The sequence below is a fragment of the Onychomys torridus genome, chromosome 4 (assembly GCF_903995425.1).
Source record: "Onychomys torridus chromosome 4, mOncTor1.1, whole genome shotgun sequence".
Taxonomy (NCBI): Eukaryota; Metazoa; Chordata; class Mammalia; order Rodentia; family Cricetidae; genus Onychomys; species Onychomys torridus.
In genome coordinates, this window is record NC_050446.1 from 93,305,508 (window position 1) to 93,331,013 (window position 25,506).

The following is a 25,506-nucleotide window of genomic DNA, read 5'->3' on the forward strand; positions in this document are numbered from 1 at the left end:
CACATACATATATGCAGACCAAATACTCATGCACACAAAAAAATAAATCTGAAAAGAACTTTAAGAAATAGTAATAAAGTGAAGTATAAAATACAAAAACCACAAATGAGTGCATACATGAATTATTACAAAATGAATATATCTGTGTAATCATCAACTAAAAGAAATCAAATGTCATCACCCTAAAACCTCTGTTATCCTTTTTTGTCTGATATCCCCCCTCACCCTAATGGCTAAACAGAGATTCCTAACACTGCTCACTAACTTGGCCTATTTGTTTTTTAAGATTTATTTATGTGTATGGTGCTCTATCTGCATGTACGCCTTTATTCCAGAAGAGAGCATCAGATCCCATTATAGATGGTTGTGAGCCACCATCTGGTTGAATTTAGGACCTCTGGAAGAGCAGCCAATGCTCTTAACCGCTGAGCCATCTCTCCAGCCCTTATTTTTTTCCGATTTAGGATCTTAACCCAGGCTGACCTTGAACTCATTTTGCTGATTCTGCTTCCCTAGTGCATCTTTGCCTGTTTTTAAATTTCACGTAAATATGCCAGTAGTGAATGTTTAATTGTTCCACATGCTTGCCCTCACTTGCTATTTTATGATGGGTGTATAGTACTATCTTGTGAACTTTGGAGTGGATGTGGAGGCTTCTTTTTGGAGGTAGTTTGTTTTGTGTTTTTTTTTTTTCTTTAAATGTTTATTATGTACATAGTGTTCTGCCTGCAGGCCAGAAGAGGGCACCAGATCTCATTACAGATGGTTGTGAGCCACCATGTGGTTGCTGGGAATTGAACTCAGGACCTCTGGAAGAGCAGCCAGTGCTCTTAACCTCTGAGCCATCTCTCCAGCCCCAGGAAGTAGTCTTATTATTCAGCCCAGTCTGTCCTTGAACCACCATACCGGCTTTTTTTCTCCTCTTGTGGTTCTAATTGTCTTGGTTACTGAAGAGCTTCCGTGTTTGTTCCTGTTTTTGTTGTGGAGGTACCTTCCTGTTCAATTATCTCATTTCTGTTGTCCTTTTTTTGTTATTTGAACGAGTTCTTTATGTTTGTATTCTGATTATCCACCTCAGATTATGTATGTGGCAAATATTTTTCTCCTGTTATGATTTGATTTTTCATGTCTTGATGTCTTTGATGGGTAGGACTTTTTTTTTTTTTTTTTTGTATGTGGAGCTGAGGATCGAATCCAGGGCCTTGCACTTGCTAGGCAAGCACTCTACCACTGAGCTAAATCCCCAAGCCCAGAACTTTTATTTTTATTTATTGAGGCAGGGTTTTAGGTAATCCAGGTAACCTCAAACTTGCTATGTATGACCTTGACTTTCTAACCTCCTTGCCTACCTCCTAAATGCTGGGATTACAGACATGCCTACCATGCCTGGTTTTATGCAGTTCATGACATCAAACCCAAAGCTTCATGCATTGGAGGCAAACACTCTACCAATTGATCTACATCCCAAGGCTTAAAGTTATAAACTTAAATGTAGTCAGAGATCAGGGTTTATTTCAATAGTTATTTAACCTGTTCAGGGACCTGAATTCCATCTCCAGTGCTGAAAGTAAAGTAAATATAGGCTTGCTTTGTGGTGCTGAGGATTCAACTCAGTGCCTCTTTTCTCCTATGCTAGACAAGGACTGTACCATTTGCCATATTTCTAGCCTGTGTTTTCCTATTAGAATGTTGTTGCTTTATGTATCCTTCTAAGAAAATAAAAATGTTCTGGGCTGGAGAGATGGCTCAGTTTTTAAGAGCACTGGCTGCTTTTCCAAAGGACCCAGTTTAATTCCCACCTCATAACTCTTTAACTTCAGTTCTTGGGGATCTGACACTCTCACACAGATGGTCATGCAGGCAAAACACCAATGCACATAAAAATAAATAAAATTATTAGTAAAGAATACATTCTTTGTTTTGAAATTTTACTCACTATGTAGTATGGGAAGGCTTGGAACTTGCTGCCTTGTAAAAATATATCTTTTTTTTAAAAGATCTGTTTGAATAAACTATCATTGGCTGCATGCAGCTCACAGCTGTAGATTAGATATGCCTGACTTTTTAAAGCTTCTGTTTATGTGTATGAATGCTTTGCCTCTATGTCTGTAAGCGTAACACTCATGTCCAATGCCTGCATGGTCACAAGAGGCTATTAGATCTCCTGGGACTGGAGTTAAAGACAGTTATGGGTGCTGAGACCTGAGCCTGGACCCTCCTCAAGAGTAGCAGGTGCTCTTTATCTGTTTGTAGGGAGGGCTGGCCACAATTCTTCAAAGGCTTGTTGGAAAACTAAACTTGCAATTCTTTATCACCCAAGAGTATTTCTAGTATTCGTTCATACTGACTGAACTGATTGAAAAATACTATCTGTATTTTTTAGTAATGGCTATGCAGATGCAGCTTGATGCAAATGCAGATACTTCAGTGGAAGAAGAAAGCTTTGGTCCACAACCTATTTCACGGTTAGAGGTATGTTCTCAGTTGCTAAGTATTTACTTACAATGCCGTAATACATTCTTCTATGTAATGGAACGAATTAACTTTTACAGAAATTAGATTGGGGTTTCAGGAGGTTGTCAGTTTCTATAGAAAAGCACAGGGTTGTTATTCAGACTTGTATGTAATAACAGGGTTGTTATAAAGATTTATGTTTTCTCCCTATGAGCTGAACTTTAGAAATGAAGGTGGATCCATCCCATGGTGGAATCCCAGTGCTACTTATACTAAGTATAAAAAAAATTAGTGGGCTGGAGTGATGGCTCAGAGTTTAAGAGTGCTGCTTGCTCTTCCAGAGGTCCTGAGTTCAATTCCCAGCAACCACATGGTGCCTCCCAACCATCTGTAATGAGATCTGGTGCCCTCTTCTGGCAAATAAATAAATCTTTAAAAAAAAAATTAGTGGTGTAACCCAGGAACGCATGTAGGAAAGGGGAACAACCTCTCTCCACTGGCCTAAGTGGAAGATACTACTGAGAAGGCTGTTTGTTGTAAGGCAGGTTGAAGGGTGTGGGGTTGTTAAGATGTAAGATCCAGCTCTATTTTAGGACTCAGCATTAAGAATACTAAGTATTGGGTTGGGGATTTAGCTCAGTGGTAGAGCGCTTGCCTAGCAAGTGCAAGGCCCTGGGTTCGGTCCTCAGCTTAAAAAAAAAAAAAAAAAAGAATACTAAGTATTGGCTAGGTGTGGTGGCTCCCACCCACAATTCTAGGAGGTGGAAAGCTGAGGCAGGAGAATCTCTGTTGGAGGCCACCCTGGTCTATATAGCAAGTTCAAGACAGCAGCTACATAGTGAGACCTGTCTCAAAAACAAGCCACAAAAAAGCAGCAGACAAACAAGGGGCTTGGAGGGGTGCTCTGCGGGGATGGTCAATGTCATAGAAACAAGGAAGACCTGAGTTCGGATCCCCAGCACCCATAAAAACAGTGTGGCATATGCCTGTAATCTTAGCACTGAGGAGGTGGAGACAGAAGAATCATTGGGGCTTTTTGGCCCCAGTCTAGCCAATCTGTGAGAATAAGGTGTAGTAAGAGACCCTGTCCCCCAAAAATAATGTTAAAATGACTGAGGCAGACACTCAAAATCACCCTCTGGCCTCCGTGCATGTACACTCAAACTTATACACCCATGAGCACATACACATACACCACACACACACACACACACACACACACACACACACACACACACACAAGCAAAACAAAGAATATCAGGTACTAAATCTGTACAGTATTTCTGCAGGTTATACAAAGGCCCCAGTGGGAGGGAACACCTCCATCTTCTGTCTCGGTTTATATAATTTCCCAATCTTCCCAAACTTCAAGACTCTGGAAACTACTTAAATGAGCTGAGTGTGGTGGCACTGGCTCCGTGGTGGATCAAAAGGAGTCAGGAGTTCAGGGTTATCCTTTGCTCCGTGTCCGGTTTGGGCTGCATGAGACGTTTCTCAAACTTTGTGGCACTGCATCTCTCCTTCTTTACTTAATGGGTTTGTGATCAGCCGTCAGAGGTCATGGTCATAAGCTTTGATTATTTGTGTATTCAAAGAAGCACACACAGATGCTCGTACCCAAGGAGGACAGAGGGTTTCAAATCTGTTGGAACTGGAGGGGTTGTGAGCCACCAGACGTGGGTGCTGGGACTGAATTCCAGTTCTCTACAAGAGCAACAAGCACTCTCAACCATTGAGCCATCTCTCCAGCCCCATAATGTTTTGTTTAGATTGATCTATTACATTTTTAATAGGAGGATGAAATAAATTTCCACCAAGTAATTTCTTTTAAGAATTTTTTTTTTAAAGATTTATTTATTTATTATGTATACAGTGTTTTGTCTGCATATATCCCTGCAGACCAGAAGAGGGTACCAGATCTTTTAAATAGGGCTTTTAAAGACACTGGGGCTAGTTCTGCACAAAGTTTAATATTGAAATGAAGGTTTATTGAAGGAAATGGCATTAACTAAACAATTTTAATTTCTAGCTCTTCATTATAAACACACAAAATTATTATCTCTAACAGGTTGTATTGTGTCAAGATTATTTGATCTTATTGGGGGGGTTTTGTCCTGCTCTTTTTAGTATTTTTCTTTTGAAACAGGTTCTCTACCTGGAGCCCACTATATAGACTAGGCTGGTCTTGAACTCACAGAGATGCACCTTTCTCTTCCTCCTGAGATTTATTTTGTTTTTTTGAGACAGGTTCTTTGTGGCCTTGGCTAGCCTGGAACTCACTATGTATAGCAGGCTGATCTCAACTCATACAGATCTACCTGCCTTTGCCTCCTCTGCTAGACTCTTCCTCTGGCCCTAGATTTTTTTTTGGGTTTTTTTGGTTTTGGTTTTTCGAGACAGGGTTTCACTATAGCTTTTGGAGCCTGTCCTGGACTAGCTCTGTAGACCAGGCTGGCCTTGAACTCACAAAGATCCACCTGCCTCTGCCTCCCGAGTGCTGGGATTACAGGCATGCGCCACCACCACCCAGCCCTAGATTTCTTTATTTCATGTTTGTGCTGGCTAGTTTTATGTCAACTTGACACAGCAATAATCATCTGAGAGGAGAGAACCTTAATTGAGAAAATGCCTTCATAAGATTAAGCTGCAGGCAAGCTTGTAGGGCATTTTCTTAAGAGATTGATGTGGGAGGGCCCAGTCCATTGTGGATGGGCTTATCTCTGGGCTATGGTCCTGAGTTCTATAAGAGTGCAGGTTGAGCAAGCAATGGAGAGAAAGCCAATAAGTATCACTCCTCCATGGCCTCTGCATCAGCTCCTTCCTCCAGGTTCCTGCCCCTGTTTGAGTTCCTGTCCTGACTTTCTTCAGTGATGAACAATGATGTGAAGTGTAAGCCAAATAAACCCTTCTCTCCCCAAGTGGCTTTGACCATCTTGTTTATCACAGCAGTAGTAACCCTAACACATTATGTGCGAATATTTTGCCTGCATGTATGTATATCTACCACGTGAATGCCTGGTGTTTGTAGAAGCCAGAATCGGGCATGGGATCCTCTGGAACTAGGGTTAACAGGTAGTGTGAACTGCCAGGTGGGTTCTGGATACTGAACTTGAGTCCTTTGCAAGAATAACAAATGCTTTTAACCACTGAGCTACCTCTTTAGACCTCCATCTCCCATAATGTTTTTAACGCTTTTGCTTTTGCTTTTTAGTGGTCCTAGGCTTTGAACCTGGGGCCCTCTGGTATTCAAGGCAAGTGTGCTGGTTAGTTTCTAATCAACTTGACACAACCTAGAGTCATCTGGGAGGAGGAACCGCAAATGAGAAAATGCCAGTAGGGCATTTCCTTTCTTTCTTTCTTTCTTTCTTTCTTTCTTTCTTTCTTTCTTTCTTTCTTTCTTTTCTTAAAGATTTATTTATTTATTTATTGTCTATACACAGTGTTCTGCTTGCTTGCATGTACCTGAACACCAGGAGAGGGCACCAGATCTCATTACAGATGGTTGTGAGCCACCATGTGGTTGCTGGGAATCAAACTCAGAACCTCTGGAAGAGCAGTCAGTGCTCCTAACCTCTGAGCCATCTCTCCAGCCCAGGCATTTTCTTAATGATTGGTGTGGAAGAGCACGTGGGTGGTATCACCCCTGGGCAGATGGTCCTGGGTTCTATACACATGCAAACCGAGGAAGCCATTAGGTACAAGCTAGTAAGCAGTGTTCCTCCATGGTCTGTGCTTTGATTCATGTCCTGTCTTCCCTCAGGACCGATTGTATGTTGTAAGTGAAGTAAACACTTTATCCTCAAGTTGGTTTTGGTCATGGTATTTAGCACAACCCTAGAAAGCAAACTAAGACAGCAAGTATTATACCAATGAGCTTCATCCCTAAGACTAGCTATTTATTTTAATTTTGAGAGAGGGTCTCATGTAGACTAGCATGGCCTTGAATTCACTGTGTAGCTGAGGATAACCTTGATTCCTGACTCTTCTAATTTTACTTCCAAAGTGTTGGGATTATAGGCATAGATCAGCATACCTGTTTTTGTTTGTGTTTTTTGTTTTTTAGATTTATTATTTTATGTATGTAAGTATTTAGCTTTCATGAATGTGTGCACCACTTATGTGCCTAATGCCCACAGATGTCAGAAGTGGGCTTTGGGCTGGGTGGTGGTGGTGCACTCCTTTAATCTAAGCACTTGGGAGGCAGAGGCAGGTGGGCCTCAGGACAGGCTCCAAAACTACACAGGGAAACCTTGTCTCCCAAAAAAAAAAAAAAAAAAAAAAAAAAAGGAAGTGGGCTTCAGATCCTCCTGAACTGGAGTTCCTGGCAGTTGTGAGCCACCATGTAGGTGCTGGGAACCCAGGCTGCTCCCAAAGTCATTGTGTAGCTGGGGTATATGCTACCATGCCTATTTCCCATAGACTCCTTAAATTTAAAAAAAAAAAAATTTAATTAGCATGTTAAGTATACATAATAATGGGTTTTGTTACGATGTTTTCTACATCTGTATAATGTATTTTGACCATAGTCACCTCTATTGCCCTCGCTTGTTACCCTCCTACTGATCCCCTTTCTCTTCACAGCCAGTCCCCCTTCTTTCATATATTTTAGCTTGTTTTGTTGACCCAGTAAGTTTAATTAGGGTTATTTACATGAGCTTGGGCAAGGGGTTATTTACAAGAATAAAGGCAAATATCAGTGGCTATGTTGCTGAAGAAAATGCCTCCCCCTTTCCCTAGTAACCATTAACTAGTTAGCTGGCAGATGACAGGATTCCTGTAACACCCTTCCCTACCATTTTCCCCATTTAAAATTTTTGCTTATTATTCTATTTATTTTTGTGGGTGCATATGTGTTACAGCATAGGACATAGGTCATAGAACAACTTTCCTACCACCATAGGATCTAGCTTGGATCATCAGGCTTAAGGGCAATCTCTCACACCCATGGAACCACCTCATCTTTTATGTTTTATTTATTTTTTGTTTTATATGTATGAGTGTTTTGCTTTCTTGTATATCACTTACATGCAGTACATGCACAAGTCAGAAGAGGGTATCCAATCCCCTGGTATTGGCATTAGTAATGGTTGTAAGCTGCCTTGTAGATACTGGGACCCCACCCTGGTCCTCTGCGAGAGCAGCCAGTGCTCTTAACTGCTAAGCCATCTCTCCAGCTTCCCATTTTCTCCATCTGTAATGTCAGTCATTAGAGCAGAGCTTTCCAGTCTTTGTTCTTTTAAAAGTCTATTGCTATGCCAAGGTAGCTCTTACTCTGGGGGCAGTCTTTCTTACCTATTTGTCCTAGCATTGAGAAATAACAATGTCTGTATGTCTGATGTGGATAGCATTAGAAATCGCTGGTTTAAAGTTATTTTGGTTTGGTTTTGGTTTTTTGAGATGGGGCTTCTCTGTGTAGACCTAGTTATCCTGGAACTCTCTGTGTAGACCAGGCTGGCCTAGAACTCAGAAATCTGCTTGCCTCTGCCTCCCTTGTGCAAGGATTAAAGGTGTGCACAACCATGCCCTACTACTAGTTTAATCTCAATTTCTAAGTCCATTTTAACATGCATTAACATAGTTCTAATTTAAAACTCATGTGTGTGTCCTGGTACATATGCATGTGAGATCCAGAGGTCAACCTCAGTATTGCTCCTCAGGACCCCCCACCCCCCTTGAGACATCACTGGTTAGGCTAGGCTGGCTGGCTAGTGAGTCTCAGGGATCCACTTGTCTCAACCTCCTCAGGGTAATAGCAAACACTACCATATCTCACTGTCTCCCCAACCCAAAACTATTAGTTTTGATAATGAAAACGTTGATAGTTTGTTATTTAATAATATGTAGACGAGCTTTTTAGAGGTTCTGCATATATTAGTGCTCTTCAAATACCTCTCGAAAATGTAATATCCATGTTCATCTGTTGTTTTCTTACAGCAATGTGGCATAAATGCCAATGATGTGAAGAAATTAGAAGAAGCTGGTTTCCATACGGTGGAGGCTGTTGCTTATGCACCAAAGAAGGAACTAATAAATATTAAGGGAATTAGTGAAGCCAAAGCTGAGAAAATTCTGGTAAGTGTAGCTATGTGATGGCGGGAAGGGCAGATGGTACGTAGTGACAGGCTGTCTGCCTCCTTCATTCTCTTGTCCTCTTTCTAGAGAGACTATTGGCCAGACAGGGTTCTCTGTGTAATAGCCCTGGCTGTCCTGGAACTCGCTTGTAGATCAGGTTGGCCTCAAACTCAGAGATCCTCCTGCCTCTGTCTCCCAAGTGCTGAGATTAAAAGCATGTACCTCCAGTGCCCGGTTGTTGGGAGTTTTCAATCTTAAATTCAGATTTCCTGTAGAGATTTGCAATATCATGGAATTTGATGTAAATACTGCCAAAAATACTGATTACCATTCCCACCAGCAGTGATTGGTATGCACCTTATCATTTTGAATATGATCTCTCCTCATTTTCGTTTTGAAAATCATTTTGTTTTTATGTGTATGGGTATTTTCTTCCATGTGTGTCTGTGCCCCACATACTTGCCTTCAGAGGCTAGAAGAGAGTGTTAGATTCTCTGGAACTGGAGTTACAGATGTTTGTGAGCCAACATTCGGGTGCTGGGAATCAAGCCTTGGTCTTCTGGTAGACCAGCAAGTGGTCTTAACCACTGAGCCATTTTTCCAGCCCCCAAAATATGTTTATTATGTTTGCAGCCACAGAACAGTTTAGAAGACTATTGAATGCCACATCATTGGGTGCAGGCCTATAGTTCAAACTACTGTGGGACCTGTAACAGGAAGTAGGCCGGTCTCTGATACAGAGTAAATTCTTCAAGGCCAATTTGGGCAACTTAATTTAGTGAGACCATGCCTCAAAGGAAAAAGAGAAGCTGAGAATATGGCCCAGTGGAGAATACTTGCCTAGCATCTGCTAGTCCCTGGGTTAATTATCAGTACTTCAGAAAAAAAGAGAGAGAGAGAGAACATAATTGTTGATATAAAAAGGTATATGAAGGTTGGAGATTTAGCTCACTGGTAGAGTGCTTGCCTAGCAAGTGCAAGGCCCTGGGTTCGGTCCTCAGCTCTGGAAAAAAACAGTGTTTTAAAAAAAAAAAGACAGATGAGTGTTGGGAATGTAGCTCAGTGGTGGAGTGGTAACTTGGTGTGCTCAAAGCCATGGGTTCAATCACAACAATAAAAAAATCAAGTTAAACAGTATACATTCATATATCTTTTAATGCTTTTATTAGCCTATATTCATATATAGTATTACATTTTCGTGACGTGTATATATTTTAATCATAACCCATCAGCCTCAAGTGCCTCCTTCCTACTCTTGATCTTTCCCGCTAAACAACCTACTTTTATGGTCTTAGGAGTTGAGGTGATGTAGTGAATTTCAGTGAGTTTGCTTACAAGAACATGGTGAGCATTTGTTTACAGTAGCTACACCACCAAAGAAAACATTTCTTTCTCCTAATTTTTTTTTTTTTTTGAGACAGGGTTTCTCTATAGCTTTGGAGGCTGTCCTGGACACTAGCTCTGTAGACCAGGCTGGCCTTGAACTCACAGAGATCCACCTGCCTCTGCCTCCCGAGTGCTGGGATTACAGGCATGCGCCACCACCGCCCGGGGCTTCTTTCTCCTATTAATCATTGATAGAATATAAATCCTGCACAGGGGTAGGCCCCATTAAGATGTGTGTATTTTGTGTGCCAGTATAGAATGTGCACTAGGGATTGATGTACTGAGTTATTCATGTCGTTATTCCCACATCGTAAGAGTATGAGCTGGACATGGTTTTGGTTTGATTTTTGTCTCTGGTCTGGGAATTGAACCCAGGACTTCTTGTATGCTTGTACATGCTCTGCTATTGATCTGTACTCCAGCCTTTATTTTCTTTCATTTTTAAATTTTATCTATTTTATGTGCATGAGTGTTTTTCCTGCAAGTGTATATGTTATTAAAAAGCTGAATGGCCAATAGCTAGGCTGGATTCCCAAGCAGAGAGGACACTGGGAAGAAGTGTGGAGATACCAGGAGTCGCCAGCTGAATGAGAGAGAACAGACATGCAGGAGGAGAGATAAAGCCACAAGTCACATGGCAGCACATAGTTATAAGAGCAAGTGGGGCCAGGCGGTGGTGGCGCACGCCTTTAATCCCGCACTCGGGAGGCAGAGGCAGGCGGATCTCTGTGAGTTCGAGGCCAGCCTGGTCTACAGAGCGAGATCCAGGAAAGGAGCAAAGCTGCACAGAGAAACCCTGTCTCGAAAAACCTATTAAAACAAAAAAGAACTAGTGGGACAAGCCTAAACTATAGGCTAACTTTCATAATTAGTGAGAAATCTCTTGTGGCCCAGAGAAAAATCTATTTACATGTATGTGTATGTGCACCACATGTAAGCTTGGTGCCTGCAGCAGCCAGAAGAGCGTGTTTGATCCCCTGGAACTGGAGTTACAGACAGTTGTGAGCCAGCATGTCCTCTGCAAGAACAACAAGTACTCTTAGCCACTGAGACATCTCTCTAGCCTGTGACCTTTTTTGGGTTTTGTTTTGTTTTTTTACAGTTTTCTGATATCTCTACATTTTCCATAATAAGTAGGTTTTATTTTCAAGCCCAAAAGCTGTTTTATTGCTTGAATATTAAAGTCCTGTATTAAGTTCTAGTGTGTGTACTCACTTAATTTATCATAGACAGTGTCTATGTACTTAGAGTATTGTTTGGGGTTCTTGTTGTTTTTTAAGACAGGTTTTCTCTGTATAGCCCTGGCTGTCCTGGAACTTACTCTGTAGACCAGGCTAGCCTCTAACTCAAAGATTCATCTGCCTCTGCCTCCTGAGTGCTGAGATTATAGTCCTGTGCTGCCATCACCACCCAATTTGTTTTTGTTTTTAACTGTAACAAATGACAAGTGATTTTATTGAGCTGGGAACATTGGAATATACCAACACTTAGGAGGCTGAAGCAGGAGGATTGCCTGAAGTTCAGATTCCTCCTGGGCCACCATAGTTCCAGACAAACTTAGGCTTCAGAAGGAAATCTTATCTTAAAAACAATAGAAAATAATACACCTAAAACCTCAGTACTCGGGAGACTGAGGCAGGAGAGTTGTGAGTTGGAGGAAGCTTGTAATATATAAGATCCTGTTTCAAAAATACATAAAAATAAGAACCACTGATGTTGTTGCTGTCTCAGATGTATATGGGGTGGTAGTTCGATGACCCTGTTTTAAAATAGTATTTAATGCTTTCAAATACTATCAGATTGTTTCTTAAAGTTTTTGTTGATGCTTCTGCTGTTATTATTTAGACAGGGTCTTATGTAGCTCAGGCTGGCCTCAAACTCAAGGTAACTAAAAACAACTTTGAGCTAGTCATCTTCCTGTTTCTACCTCCCTGGTTATGGGAATACAAGAGTACACCATTATGCCTATTTTCAGGCAGTGCTGGAGTGAGCCCAAGGCCTTATGCATGCTAGGTGAGCACTGTGCTAACTGAGTCACATCCCCATCCTATCTCTCATATCCTTATTTGCCTTTATAATGACACTAGGAAATAATACAGAACCAGTATTTTCTGTTTAACAAATAAGGAAATCAGCCAAGAGTGGTAGCACAAAAGGTGATTTGAGATATGCAAAATACTGTGGACTTAGGTATCATTTTTCTGTCACCTTTGCTTGTAGACATATATGAATTTCTGCTTGGTAATGATTATCACTTCACTTGGTTTTTGACAATAGAAACCCTTGAAAATGTATCATTGACAATGTTGGAGCCTTAGAGAAGTAATTCTGTTTCTAGCATACCGTTTAATTTTACAGTAATTATATTTACAAAGTAAAATGTACACATTTTAGGGAATGTGTAACTGAAGTATTAGTTAGTTAGTTAGTTAGTTAGATAGATAGATAGATAGATAGAGACAGAGACACAGAGAGAGAGAAGTTTTGAAAATAATACAAGCTAGGCAGTGGTGGCACACACCTTTAATCCTAGCACTTGGGAGGCAGAAGAAGGTAGAATTCTGAAGTTAAGGCCAGCCTGGTGAGTTCCAAGTGTCCTGGAACAAGTGAGTTCTAGGACAGCCAGTGCTACACAGAGAAACCCTGTCTCAAAAAAAAAAAACAAACAAAAAATTTTAAAAAGGAAGAAAAAAATAATACTAATATATTTAAATGTGAGTGTGTGTGAGAAGTTTTAAATTGACAAGTTTGGGACTGTGGAGATTGCTTGGTTTTTAAAGTGCTGTCACGAAAGCATGAGACCCTGAGTTCAATTTCTCCTACACAAAAGCCAGGTATGGTGGTATGCACTTGTAATCCCAGCAGCACTGGGGAAGTGGGGATGAGTAATCCCAGGGTCCACTGGCCATCCAGCATGTTGCCAGGTGGTGGTGGCGGCGGCGGTGCACGCCTGTAATCCCAGCACTCGGGAGACAGAGACAGGTGGATCTTGGTGAGTTCGAGGCCAGCCTGGTCTGCAGAGCTAGTCTAGGACAGGCTCCAAAGCTACAGAGAAACCCTGTCTTGGGGAAAAAAAAAATGTTGAGGGGCTGGAGAGATGGCTCAGTGGTTAAGAATATATACTCATCTTGCAGAGGATCTGAGCTTAGTTCCCAGCACCTATGTTAAGTAGCTCATAACTTCCTGTAAGTATGCACAGAGATTTGTTAGAACAAGAGATAGAAAACATGAACAGACAAATTCTCTGGTGTTTTTTTTCTTTTTTTTTTTTTTTTTTAATATTTGAAATTTTAAATTTTCCGATCTGAGCACCAACACAGATGCCTGGTGGGGTTTTTTTGTTGTTGTTTTCAGTTTTAATGAGGGCTACGAATATACCTTTTTTGACCTCAGGGGAGATGTGTGAGAAAATACTGATACATTTAGAGCACTTCTGCCAAGTATAAGATCAAAGACATCAAAATAAATCTTAGTTCTTTTATTTTTAATTTTTATTTTATTATTTTATGTATGTAGGTGCTTTGTCCTCATATGTGTTTATGTACTCTATTTGTGCTATGCCCACAGAGGCCAGGGCAAGGCATTAGATCCTCTGGAACTAGAGTTGTGAACTGTGCTGTGGGTGCTGGGAATTGAACTCAGGTCCTCTGGAAGAGCAGCCAGTGCTTTTAGCCATTGAGCCATCTCTGCAGCCCCAAAATCCTACTCTTTATTCACATGAGAATTTAATAGTGGAGCTTTGTGTTTTAGAGTTAATTTTGTTTTATTGTACTAGTAGGTAAACTGATTGATCCCTTTTCAGACTTAAGCAAAACCTATAGGTATCTGAATAGATGATAAGTCGACAGAGGTATTGGAAGAGAAAAGGAAATCAAAGCTGGGTATGGTGGCGCATACCTTTAATCCCAGCACTCAAGAGGCAGAGGCAGGTGGATCTCTGAGTTCGAGGCCAGCCTGGTCTACAGAGTGAGTTCCAGGACAGCAGGGGCTACACAGAGAAACCTTGTCTGGAAAAACCAAAAACAAAACAGAAAATGTATACCTGGTAGGGATAAAGAATTAGACATAAAGCAAGAAGAGTCTGGAATGGCATGTGTCCTTGTTTTGCAAGGCAGAATGTTAAGGGATGACAAAACAGGAAAGGTATAAAGACATTACATTGGGGCTGGAGAGATGGCCCAGAGGTTAAGAGCACTGGCTGCTCTTCCAGAGGTCCTGAGTTCCTTTCCCAGCACCCACATGGTGGCTCACAACCATCTATAATGACATCAGATACCCTCTTCTGGGGTGTAGGCAGCACACTGTATACATACATAGTAAATGAAAATAAATCTTAAAGATATACTACATCATCAAAAAATAGAGAAGTTACATATGTACAGTTCTTTTGTTTTTAATCTCCTGACCTTCCTGGCATCCTAGCACACAAATGTTTTCCTGTCGAGACCTGGGCTTATCATGGAGGTTGACTGTCTCTAATGTAAAATAAGAGGTGAAATGTGCAGAAGTCTGAAATTTCTTTATCAAAAACCTTACACTAAAGAAGTTTCAGAATTTGGAGTATTCAGTGGATTTTCAGTGAAGGATGTTCAACTGGTAAAGTCTATCCAAGTACTCCAACATGTATAAAGGTCACTTTTGGGTCCCAGCTTTTCTAGACACTTTTTTTTTTTTTAACTTGTGTTACATTACTGGTTTAATTTTTCTTATTTTTTATAGACTGAGGCAGCTAAATTAGTTCCAATGGGTTTCACCACTGCAACTGAATTTCACCAAAGGCGGTCAGAAATCATACAGATTACTACTGGCTCTAAAGAGCTTGACAAACTGCTTCAAGGTATAGTAATCTCTTATTGTATTTTATAAACCCTAAGTAATACAGCTTGTGGCTAGAACAAACCAGAATGTTAGAGTAGAATTTATTGTAGATGTGAGTATGACATAGAGAAGTGTGAACTATAGATTTCTTCAAGGCCTTGACTGGCTGATTCTGTAAGTTTGCTTTTGTAAGATTTTTTAGTTTAGGGTTTTGTTTGTTTGTTTTGTTTGTTTGCTGGCTTGTATTGACAGATCTCATATTCCAGGCTCATTTGAATATATTGTGGATTATAGGAATGCCAGCTTTCTCATAGATGCTATATTGTAGTTGGGAAAGATGGTAACATTGGAGGAGGGTAGGAGAAGAGTACCTAGACCTTCCCTGTATATTTCTTTGTAACATCCTATGAATCTAACATTATTTTTAAAACAGTGATGATTTTAATTTTTTCCTTATTTTTGGTGGATTTAGGAATTAAATCAGAGCCAAGGATGTTCTTAAACTAATGTTTGGTTCAGCTTGGTTTGGTTTGGTTTGGTTTTGAAACAGTCTCACTTTGTAGCTCTGGCTATAAATTAAATAATTTAATCTTTGTTACTGTATTTAGAGAATAACATCCCTCTGCTTAGGAAATAAATATGAGTGTGTGTGTGTGTGTGTGTGTGTGTGTGTATTTTCTATCACAACATTGAAATTTAATGACTGGTTAAATACAATGGAGGAAGGCAGAGAGAGAGCTCAGTGAGTAGTTGGTTGCCTCATAACTCTGATGACCTGAGTTAGATCCCTTTAATCCACAGAAGAGGGAGAGAACCTATTCCCCAGAGTTATCCTGTCATCCACAATACCTGCCTAAACTCACACACATCGTACACACAGTACTGATTAAAAAAAAAAAAAAAAATAAGAACAAGGGCAGGGCTGGAGAGATGGCTCAGAGGTTAAGAACACTGGCTGTTCTTCCAGAGGTCTTGAGTTCAATTCCCAGCAACCACATGATGGCTCTCAACCATCTATAATGAGATCTGGTGCCCTCTTCTGGTAGGCATGGGTACATGCAGATAGAACACTGTATACATAATAAATAAATCTTTAAAAAAATAATAAAATAAATAAAATAAAATAAAAACAAGGGCGGTTAGTAGCACACACCTTTAATCCCAGCACTCAGGCGGCAGAGGCAGGCAGATCTCTGTGAGTTCATGGACATCTTGGTCTATTGAGCGAATTCTAGGGCATCCAGGGTTACAAAGAGAAACCCTATCTCAAAATACTGAAGGAAAAAAAAGAAAAGAAAAATTTAAAAACAAAAAACCACATGGGAAGGGATTGAGCCCAGAGACCCATGTCCTCTACCACTGAGTGATACTTTTTGGTACAAAATATTGTTTAAATACTACTCCAAGTATAGTACATGTTGCTGTTTATTTATTGCAATCACTGACTAGCCTGGAACTGACTCTATAGACCAGGCTAGCCTGGAACTCACAGAAATCCCCCTGCCTCTGTTTACTGAGCACTAGGATTAAAGGCATGCACCACCTTATCTGTCTGGTTTGAACCCCTCTAAGATCCCCTTCCCTCCAGGGCAGCCAATGCTAAGAAAGACCCTGTTTCCCCCCGCTCCCCCAAAAAAGATGATAATGATGACCCCCTTCCCACTGGATAAAGTGGCCTCAACCATGGAGTGAGTTGAAGCTAGCCTAAATTACATAAAACTCTGTCTCACAAAAAAGATTCTCATTCCTAGTACTTACTGACTGTATTAATGGTGAAAATATTTCTGGTGACAATTATTTAATGTCCCTAAGCCTGTTTTCTTCAAGATGAGAATGGTAAGACTTCATATCTCTTAGGCTTTTAGAATCACATGAGTGATAGATTTACGTGCCTTGGACAAGGAGACTCACAAGGAATGGTAAATACTGGGTTGTATGAAAACTGCAGAAGCTGCTTGTTGCCTTTTCATGGTTGAATTTTGTAACTTGATTATGGTGACAATTACATGAAACTATACATGTAATAAAATTGCCTAAAAACTATAGCAGCGCAAAACAATACATGTATAACTGGAGATTTGAACATGCTGCGGATTGAATGTCAGCCTTTGTTGGAAAGTTAACTAGGTGATAAATGCAGAGAACCCCTCTATATAAATAATATAAAATAATCTAATTACTTTAAAGTAAGTGGTGATTTTTTTTTTTTTGTTTTTATATTTTTAGTGATAATTGGGAGTTGAATCTAGGGCCTTTTATCCTAAGCAAGCATTCTACCATTAAGTTACATTCCTACACCTTTGGGACAGGGTGTTAATATATTGTGCAGGCTGGTCTTGAATTTCCTTTATTGCTCAGAAGGGCCTTGAACTCTTTTATTCTCCTGCTTTATTCCTGCCTGCTAGCTGGCGTACAAGTGTGTACTAGTGAACCTAGTTCCCTCTCCCCTTGCCTCCCAAAAAGAAAAAAGCAAAACAAAAAGAAGTTAACAAATTATTGATTATTGAAAATGGGAGTTTTTGCCGGGCAGTGGTGGTGCACACCTTTATTCCCAGTATTTGAGAGATAGAGGCTGATAGATCTCTGTGAGTTCAAGGCCAGCCTAGTCTACAAAGCAAGTTCTAGGACATCCAGGACTGATATACAGAGAAACTAGCTCTCACAAAACCAAAAGAAAAAAGAGAACGGGAGTTTTATGGGAACATCCATGTACTCCAAGAATATTTCTATGATTATACTTTCTAAACAATTACTTTATATGAGTTACTTTTACTTTCATAGGTGGGATTGAGACTGGATCTATCACAGAGATGTTTGGAGAATTCCGAACTGGGAAGACACAGATCTGTCATACATTGGCTGTAACATGCCAGGTGAGTTGTTGGGGTTCGGGCTAATCAGATCAGCAGACATTGGTTGACTCATGATATCTTCATGCATCTGTTAAGATGGACATAAAACATACTTTCTCTAGAATCCCTGGTAGTACTGAAAAATCACTCCATATCATAGAAAGTTCCAAATGACTGATGCAAAGTATTTTCCTACCATTTCTTCTAGATTTACTTGCCTTTCTTCATTGGTCTAAATTTTATCTGTTTTTATATGTATGAGTGTTTTGTTTGCATGCATGTCTGTGTACCATGTTCATACCCAGTGCCTTCAGAGACCAGAAGAAGTACCAAACCACCACTACTACCACCACCCCAAACTGGAGTTGACAGTAGTTGTGAGCCAACATGTGGATGCTGGGAATCAAACTCTGGTCCTCTGGAAGAATAGCCATTGCATTTAACTGATAAGCCACCTCCCTAGCCCTGCAAGTCTACACTCTATGTCTCAGAGAAAATATGTGTAACAACTTTGTCTCAAAAAAATATGTGTAACAATAATAACCTGACATGGTTCATTAAACAGTGTCTAGTCTTTTTAAATAGAAATGTTTCCTCTGTAGTGTGTTGATATACTGTTTATAATTTAAGAAACAAAGTTTGCCCAGCTGGGCAATGGTGGTACACTTCTAATCCCAGCACTCGGGAGGCAATGACAGGCGGATTTCTGTGATTTGAGGCCAGCCTGGCCTCCAAAGCGAGTTCCAGGAAAGGCGCAAAGCTACACAGAGAAACCCTGTCTTGGAAAGAAAAAAAAAAAAGCTTGCCTGAAGACCAGAGGACAGAACAAGCTACAGAGTTAGCACGAAGCTCAGGCAGTGGTGGCATACACTTTTAATCCTAGCACTCAGAAGGCAGAGACAGAGGTCCATTTGGATTTCTGTGAGTTCAAGGCCATACTGGGCTACACAGAGATCAATCTACTCTAAAAGAGAAACAGCCAAGTATTGGTGGCACACACCTTTAATCCCAGCACTAGGAAGGTTGAAACAGGAAGTAATATGACTGGGCAGAGAAGGAATATAAGACAGGAGGAGACAGGAACTCTTGGAGAGACTCTTTCAGGCTGAGGAGTTGGTGAGATAAGAGGTGGTGGCTGTGACTTGCTCTGTTTCTCTGATCTTTCAGCTTTCACCCTAGTATCTGGCTCCAGGTTTATATTATAAGACCTAGTAGGATTCATGCAACATTTGGCGCCCAACATGGGGCACAAATTCACCAAAAAGCCGCTTGCCTGTGGCTTTGCAGCCACTGGCTCAGGCTGGAGCTGGATTTAGCCTGAGATTCCACCCTGCCTTGTAGCTAAAGTTTTCCTGGTCCTGCTTGGTTCCTGCGGCCACTTGGACCCAAGTAAACACACAGAGGCTTATATTAATTAAAATTGCTCAGCTATTAGCTCAGGCTAACTATTGACCAGCTCTTACACTTAAATTAACTCATAATCCTAATTTATGTTTAGCCACATGGCTTGGTACCTTTTCTCAGTTCTGTCTTCATCTCTTGCTTCCTCTGTGTCTGGCTGGCAACTCCTGACTCATCCTTCCTATTTCCAGAATTCTCCTCTCTGCTTATCCCGCCTATACTATACTTCCTGCCTGGCTACTGGCCAATCAGCGCTTTATTTATCAACCAAATCAGAGCAACACACATTTACTGCATACAGAAAGACATCCCCAGCACTGTCTGGTCCAGAGTCCCTACCCTGCCAGCTAAGTTTTTTGTTGTTGTTGTTGTTTGCAGCCTCTCTGCAGTAAACTCCATAGGCTTTTCAGCTCCCAAAACTACAGGAGTAGGCTGCTTTCTCACATTCCCCTGTGCAGACAGCCAACTCCACAGGCACAGTCTGAGGCTCCAAACACCAGAATTAGCCGCTTTCCCGAGTTCCCCATGCAGACTGCTGGCTCCTTTCACTTCTGTCCTTTCCTTGTGAGTTGTGGCTTTCTCTGGGCCCCCTCCTGAGGCTGCTGTCACACTGTAATCTGAATCGTCATTGTCAACAGATTTGATGAGTCAATTGGGATTTCTTAAAGGGAGGAATTAGTTAAGAGGTTTTTCTACATTAAAAAATGGGAAACAGCCCAGTGGTGGTGGTGCATTCCTTTAATCTCAGCACTTGGCAGGCAGAGGCAGGTGGATCTCTGTGAGTTCGAGGCCAGCCTGGTCTACAGAGTGAGATCCAGGAAAGGCGCAAAACTACACAGAGAAACCCTGTCTCAAAAACAAAACAAAAGAGAAACACTGTTACAATGAGAGGAGTTTGGTCTCTGTTTGATAATACTCTAGACAGTCTGAAAATGGAACAATTAAATGAGAGGATCGTTAATGTTGATGGGATTTATGTAATGTCATTATAAATATTATTTGTTTGATCATTTCTGTTTTATCATTAAAAAAAAGTTGGTTAATATGAGTACCAAGATAAAAGTTTTAGAAAAACTTGTTAAAACAGATTATAGAGATATTCAGACCCAGCAGAAATTGTACTACTTTTAACTAATGATGAAATTGACAAATTATGGGCAGAATGTGAACCTTGGCCAAGAGCTTGTAATTTTTTGGGATAGATTAACAAGTATCCCCAAAGCAACTAACTGGATCCTGCCTTGCATTGTATGGGAAACACCAATATCTGGAGTTCCTACATTTTATACTGATGCAAACAAATCAGGAAAGGCAGGTTACAAATCAGAAAATTTAAGTAAAGTGGGTCAAAGTCCTTAAAATTCTGTCCAAAAGTCAGTATTGTATGCCATTCTGATGGTATTAATAGATTTTATGGATTTTTTTTTTTTTGAGCTGAGGATTGAACCCAGGGCCTTGCGCTTGCTAGGCAAGTGCTCTACCACTGAGCTAAATCCCAACCTTTTTTTTTTTTTTTTTAAAGATTTATTTATTTTTTATTTATTATGTATGCAGTATTCTGTCTGCATGTGTCCCTGCAGGCCAGAAGAGGGCACCAGATCTCATTACAAGTGCTTGTGAGCCACCATGTGGTTGCTGGGAATTGAACTCAGGACCTCTGGAAGAGTAATTGGTGCTCTTAACCACTGAGCCATCTCTGCAGCCCTGGAATTTTTAAACATGGTTACTGACTCTCAGTATGCAGAAAGAGTTGTTTTACACATTGAAACTGCTGAATTTATCCCTGGTGAATCAGAATTAACTTCGTTCTATATTCAGTTATAAGAAATAATTAGGCCGGGCGGTGGTGGCACACGCCTGTAATCCCAGCACTCGGGAGGCAGAGGCAGGTGGATCTCTGTGAGTTCGAGGCCAGCCTGGTCTACAGAGCTAGTCCAGGATAGGCTCCAAAGCTACAGAGAAACCCTGTCTCGAAAAACCAAAAAAAAAAAAAAAAAAAAAAAAAAAAGAAAGAAAAGAAAAGAAAAAAGAAATAATTAGGAATAGGAGTCATCCCTTATATATAACTCACATCCAATCCCATACGGGTCTGCCAGGCCCTCTAGCACAAGGTAATAGTGAAACTGATCAACTATTGAAAGGAGGCCTTAGAATTTTATTTTAAACAAAACAAAACAAAACATTATGTCAATAGTAAGGGTTTGAAAAATGATTTTTCCATAACCTGGCAACAAGCCAAGGAAATATCCTACTTGTTCTTTATACAACCAAACTCCACTACCTGCAAGAAGTAACCCAAAGGGTACTGAAAGGAATGAAATCTGGCAGATGGATGTGCTTCCTTTTGTAGAATTTGGAAAATTGAAATATGTACACCATACCATTGATGCCTATTCAGGATTTCAATGGGCAACTCCTCTGAGTTCCGAAAAGGCTGATTCTATAATCACACATTTGCTAGAAGTTATGACCATCATAGATGTACAAATTAAGACTCCAGCATATGCATGGTAAAATGAAACAGCTTTTTCCTTATTACAATATAAAGCATATTACATTTATACCATACAGTCCTACAGGCCAAGCAGTCATAGAAAAATCAAACAGAACGCTAATGGATATGCTAAATAAACAGAAAAGGGTAACAAACCCTTCCCCCCAGAAATAGACTGCATAGTGCTCTATTAACTTTGAATTTTCTCAATGCTAATGAGAAAGGAACAACAGCTGTGGAGAAACATTGGATAATAGAAAAAACTATAGAATTAAATCAGCCTATATACTTTAAAGATGTCCTGACCTCAGAATGGAAACCAGGATATGTGTTACGTTGGGGACAAGGTCTTGCTTTTGTTTTCACAGGAGAAGAAAGCTATGGATACCGTCAAAATTGATAAAGGTTCAATTTGAACAAGAGGGACCTCTTAATTAGAAGAGGTGATAGTTCATCAACCAGCATGACCATTCAACTTAGCTAATTCATATGACTAACAGATACTTTTCATTTGATCAGATATAATTTGCCAAAAGAGAACCTCCCCAAAGTTAGGGTTGGTGGAGGGTTTTATTTTGTCTTTCAGAAGAATGAAGGCTAAGGAATCTGAAGACCACTGGAAAAATGAAACTTCTGAAGCAAAAGGATAAATCTTCCAGAAAAAAAAATATCCAAGAAAAAGAGTAATTTGGCCTCTTGGTATAGCACATATCTAACAGGATAAAATTTCATAAATCTTCCTAAATGTTTGTTTCTTCTGTTCTCTACAGATACATATAACACAAATGGTCTTTATGTAGTCCCAGTTCAATTAAAAATTAAAGTTGGCTTTGGAGTTGGAGTGTCTCTCTCCTTCTCTAAACCCAAGTATGCTTGTTAAAGGAAAATTCAAAACTCTATCATATCAGAAGAGCCACATTGATATGGGACAGAAGAAAAGCCAAAATTAAGAGACTATTCTGTATTGCTATTAGTCTCATGATCCTTTGGTTTTATTTTGACTCTTTTATAAAGTATGAATTTTATATCAAAATTTGTAAGACTAATACATATATTTTTTAAACTTTGGTCATGATATTAATGGTCATAGAGTAAGTACTAACTAATTCTAGAAAAAAGGCTTCATCCAGCTTCCTGTACATGATTTCGGGTCTGAGTCTATCAGTTTTCTGCAGAGAATCATGACCAAGTCTAACAGTGACTTTTGAAGTCTCCAAAAGGATGATGGGCCCACTATGACAATTCCACATGGCTTAGGTAACTCCATTGAGCTGACAAAACACCACCCAAATATTTGGACTACAAACTGCTCAGGACAATTTCAAGATCATTAGCTGAGATGATCCAGCCTCACAGACTACTCTAACCAGGACCTGAGACAAGCCCTGCACTTTCCCATTACGCAGAGCCTGGACAACAAATGATAGAGCTACCTCTCCCAGGACTGATAATTAACCCAGAATTTTCTCCTCAAGGTCCCCTAAAGATGCCTTTGGCCCCAGACAGCAGGAAGTAAATTTAAGAACACAATGCCCGGGTTGGGTTGGGGATTTGGCTCAGTGGTAAAGCACTTGCCTAGCAAGCCCTTGGTTCAGTCCTCTGCTTAAAAAAAAACCACAATGCCCACATTCCTACGAGGGAGGTGAGGTGAGCCGTTTTTTGGTTACAGATATTTGTCATTGTTTTGATGGTTGGTTACAAGTTGTTACTGGTAATGGTCAGGAAAAAAGCTAAACAAAGGAGACTAGATTAAGGGTTCTTGTTTGAAAAGGGAAAAAAAGAGGATATAGATATAATAAGACAAAAAGCTTATTGAATCTACTTTTAATATTTTTACATTGGATTGTATTTTTGTATATTGTATACAAATTATATATATTGATACAAAGTTGAAATTAATTATGTTAGGACATACTATACATATACTTCTAATCTTGTTTAGGGTATTGTACTTATACAGCACATTTAACAATGTAATGTAAATTGCTAGTCCTAAAAAGTTATTATTACAAACTATTTAGGATAATAAAGAAATACTGGTTAGTAGTTAGTCCCATATTACAATAGAACTTATAGTTAGGTTAGACATGTTTCCAAGGTCAAACAGAGATATATTTTAGATAGACAGATGGTCTTCAAACACTTGAGATCTACACAATATGGCATTTCAGATATTTTATTTAATCCCAACATTTAGGAGGCAGAGGCAGGTAGATCTCTTGTGAGTTCAAGGCCAGCCTGGTCTACAGAGTGAGTTCCAGGACAGGCTCCAAAGCAACAGGGAGAAACTCTGTCTCCAAAAACAAAAGATTTGTTGTTGTTGTTGTTTTGTGTTTTTTTTGTTGTTGTTTTTTCTTTTTGTGGAGCTGAGGATTGAACCCATGGCCTTTTGCTTGCTAGGCAAGCACTCTACCACCAAGCTAAATCCCCAACCCCAACAAAAGATATTTTAATAACATAGTTTTGTTTGTTTGTTTTTTTCAATGACAATGAGACATGTCTGCTCCTGGCAGCACCAATCTACTTCAGAGATGATGGGCATCGAAGAAATTCCTTATGAAGTTTACTTTCTTTGTGGCAAAAGGTAGCCACTGGGAAAGAAAGTGCCCTTGCCTCAGCTGCTGGCAATATGCTGTCCAAACAGACAAGCAGGATACAAAAGAAAGGACTGCTGCACCTTGCTAAGACAGGATAGGACAGCCCTTCAGAATATCCTGCTTCACAGAAATGTCTGTCAGATATGCTAAGCCTGTAGGTCCAAGATGAATGGCCCAACGTTGCAGAAGAATCTTGGGTGACTGTCCAGGCAGCCAGCTGTTTCTGTCATTTCTCACATTTTTTGGAAGTCACTTGTTTATACTTTCTGCTTACTAAGGTAATATTATTTCCTTCTCGGGTCTCTGAGGGAATTGAAGACTAGATAGTTACACTTTCCCTTGCTAATAAATTCAGAAAAGAAACTAAAGAGGTGTAAAATATGTCAGTTTGAAAGACATCAAAAGATAATTTTTGACTTGTAATACAAGTTAGACTAGAAAGTGAATTAGGTACAACACTTTGAATTCACCAAAATATGATAGTGGATTATTTTCTCTGAATTTGTCAGTTGTTAATGGACTGAACATTTTTAATGTAATTCTTGTATATATTGTATATAGTTATTGTACTTATTGTATGTAGTTTTTCTTATATTAGTTATAACCTTTTATTATTTTAGACAAAAAAGAGGAAATGTAGTGATACGTTTGTAATCTAAAAAATAAAATTTGGGGGCCTGGAGAGATGGCTCAGCGGTTAAGGGTCTTCCAGAGGACCAAGTTCAATTCCCAGCACCCACATGGCAGCTAACAACTGTCTATAACTCCAAGATCTGACACCCTCACATAGACATATGTGCAGGTAATGCACCAATGCAAATAAAGTAACAATAAAATTTAAAATAAAATAAAATTTGGGGGCTGGAGAGATTGCTCAGAGGTTAAGAGCACCGACTGCTCTTCCAGAGGTCCTGAGTTCAATTCCCAGCAACCACATGATGGCTTACAACCATCTGTAATGAGATCTGGCATCCTCTTCTGTATACATAATAAATAAATCTTAAAATAAAATAAATAAAATAAAGTAAAATTTGTCTGAAGACCAGAGAACAGAGCCAGCCAGAGTCAGCCGTGGAGGTCAGGCAGTGGTGGCACACACCTTTAATCCCAGCACTCGGGAGGGAGGCCGAGGTCCCTCTGGATCTCTTGTGAGTTAAGCCACCAGTGCCTTTGAGCCACCATACTCAGGAAGGATGGGCATCGAGTCCTAATTGGTCTTAATAAAAACCTAGAGCCAGATATCAGAGTGAAAGCTGAAAGATCAGAGAAGCAGAGCAAGCCACAGCCATCACCTCTTACCCCACCAACTCCTCAGACTGAATAAAGCCAGAGTTCCTGTCTCCTCCCGCCTTATATTCCTTTCTCTGCCTAGTCATATCACTTCCTGTTTCAACCTTCCTACTGCTGGAATTAAAGGTATGTGATCCCAAGT

The 25,506-nt window shown here is 40.1% G+C and overlaps 1 protein-coding gene across 1 annotated transcript in view; it reads left to right on the plus strand.

The window, feature by feature from the left end:
* Rad51 (RAD51 recombinase) overlaps positions 1-25,506 on the plus strand; it is a 35,481-nt gene that overhangs the window by 1,287 nt on the left and 8,688 nt on the right. Inside the window, exons 2-5 of the mRNA XM_036185188.1 lie at positions 2,384-2,472; positions 8,389-8,526; positions 14,632-14,749; positions 17,512-17,603. Of these exons, the coding sequence (XP_036041081.1) occupies positions 2,386-2,472; positions 8,389-8,526; positions 14,632-14,749; positions 17,512-17,603 (435 nt within the window). The 5' untranslated portion in view covers positions 2,384-2,385. The remainder of the gene's footprint in view (positions 1-2,383; positions 2,473-8,388; positions 8,527-14,631; positions 14,750-17,511; positions 17,604-25,506) is intronic.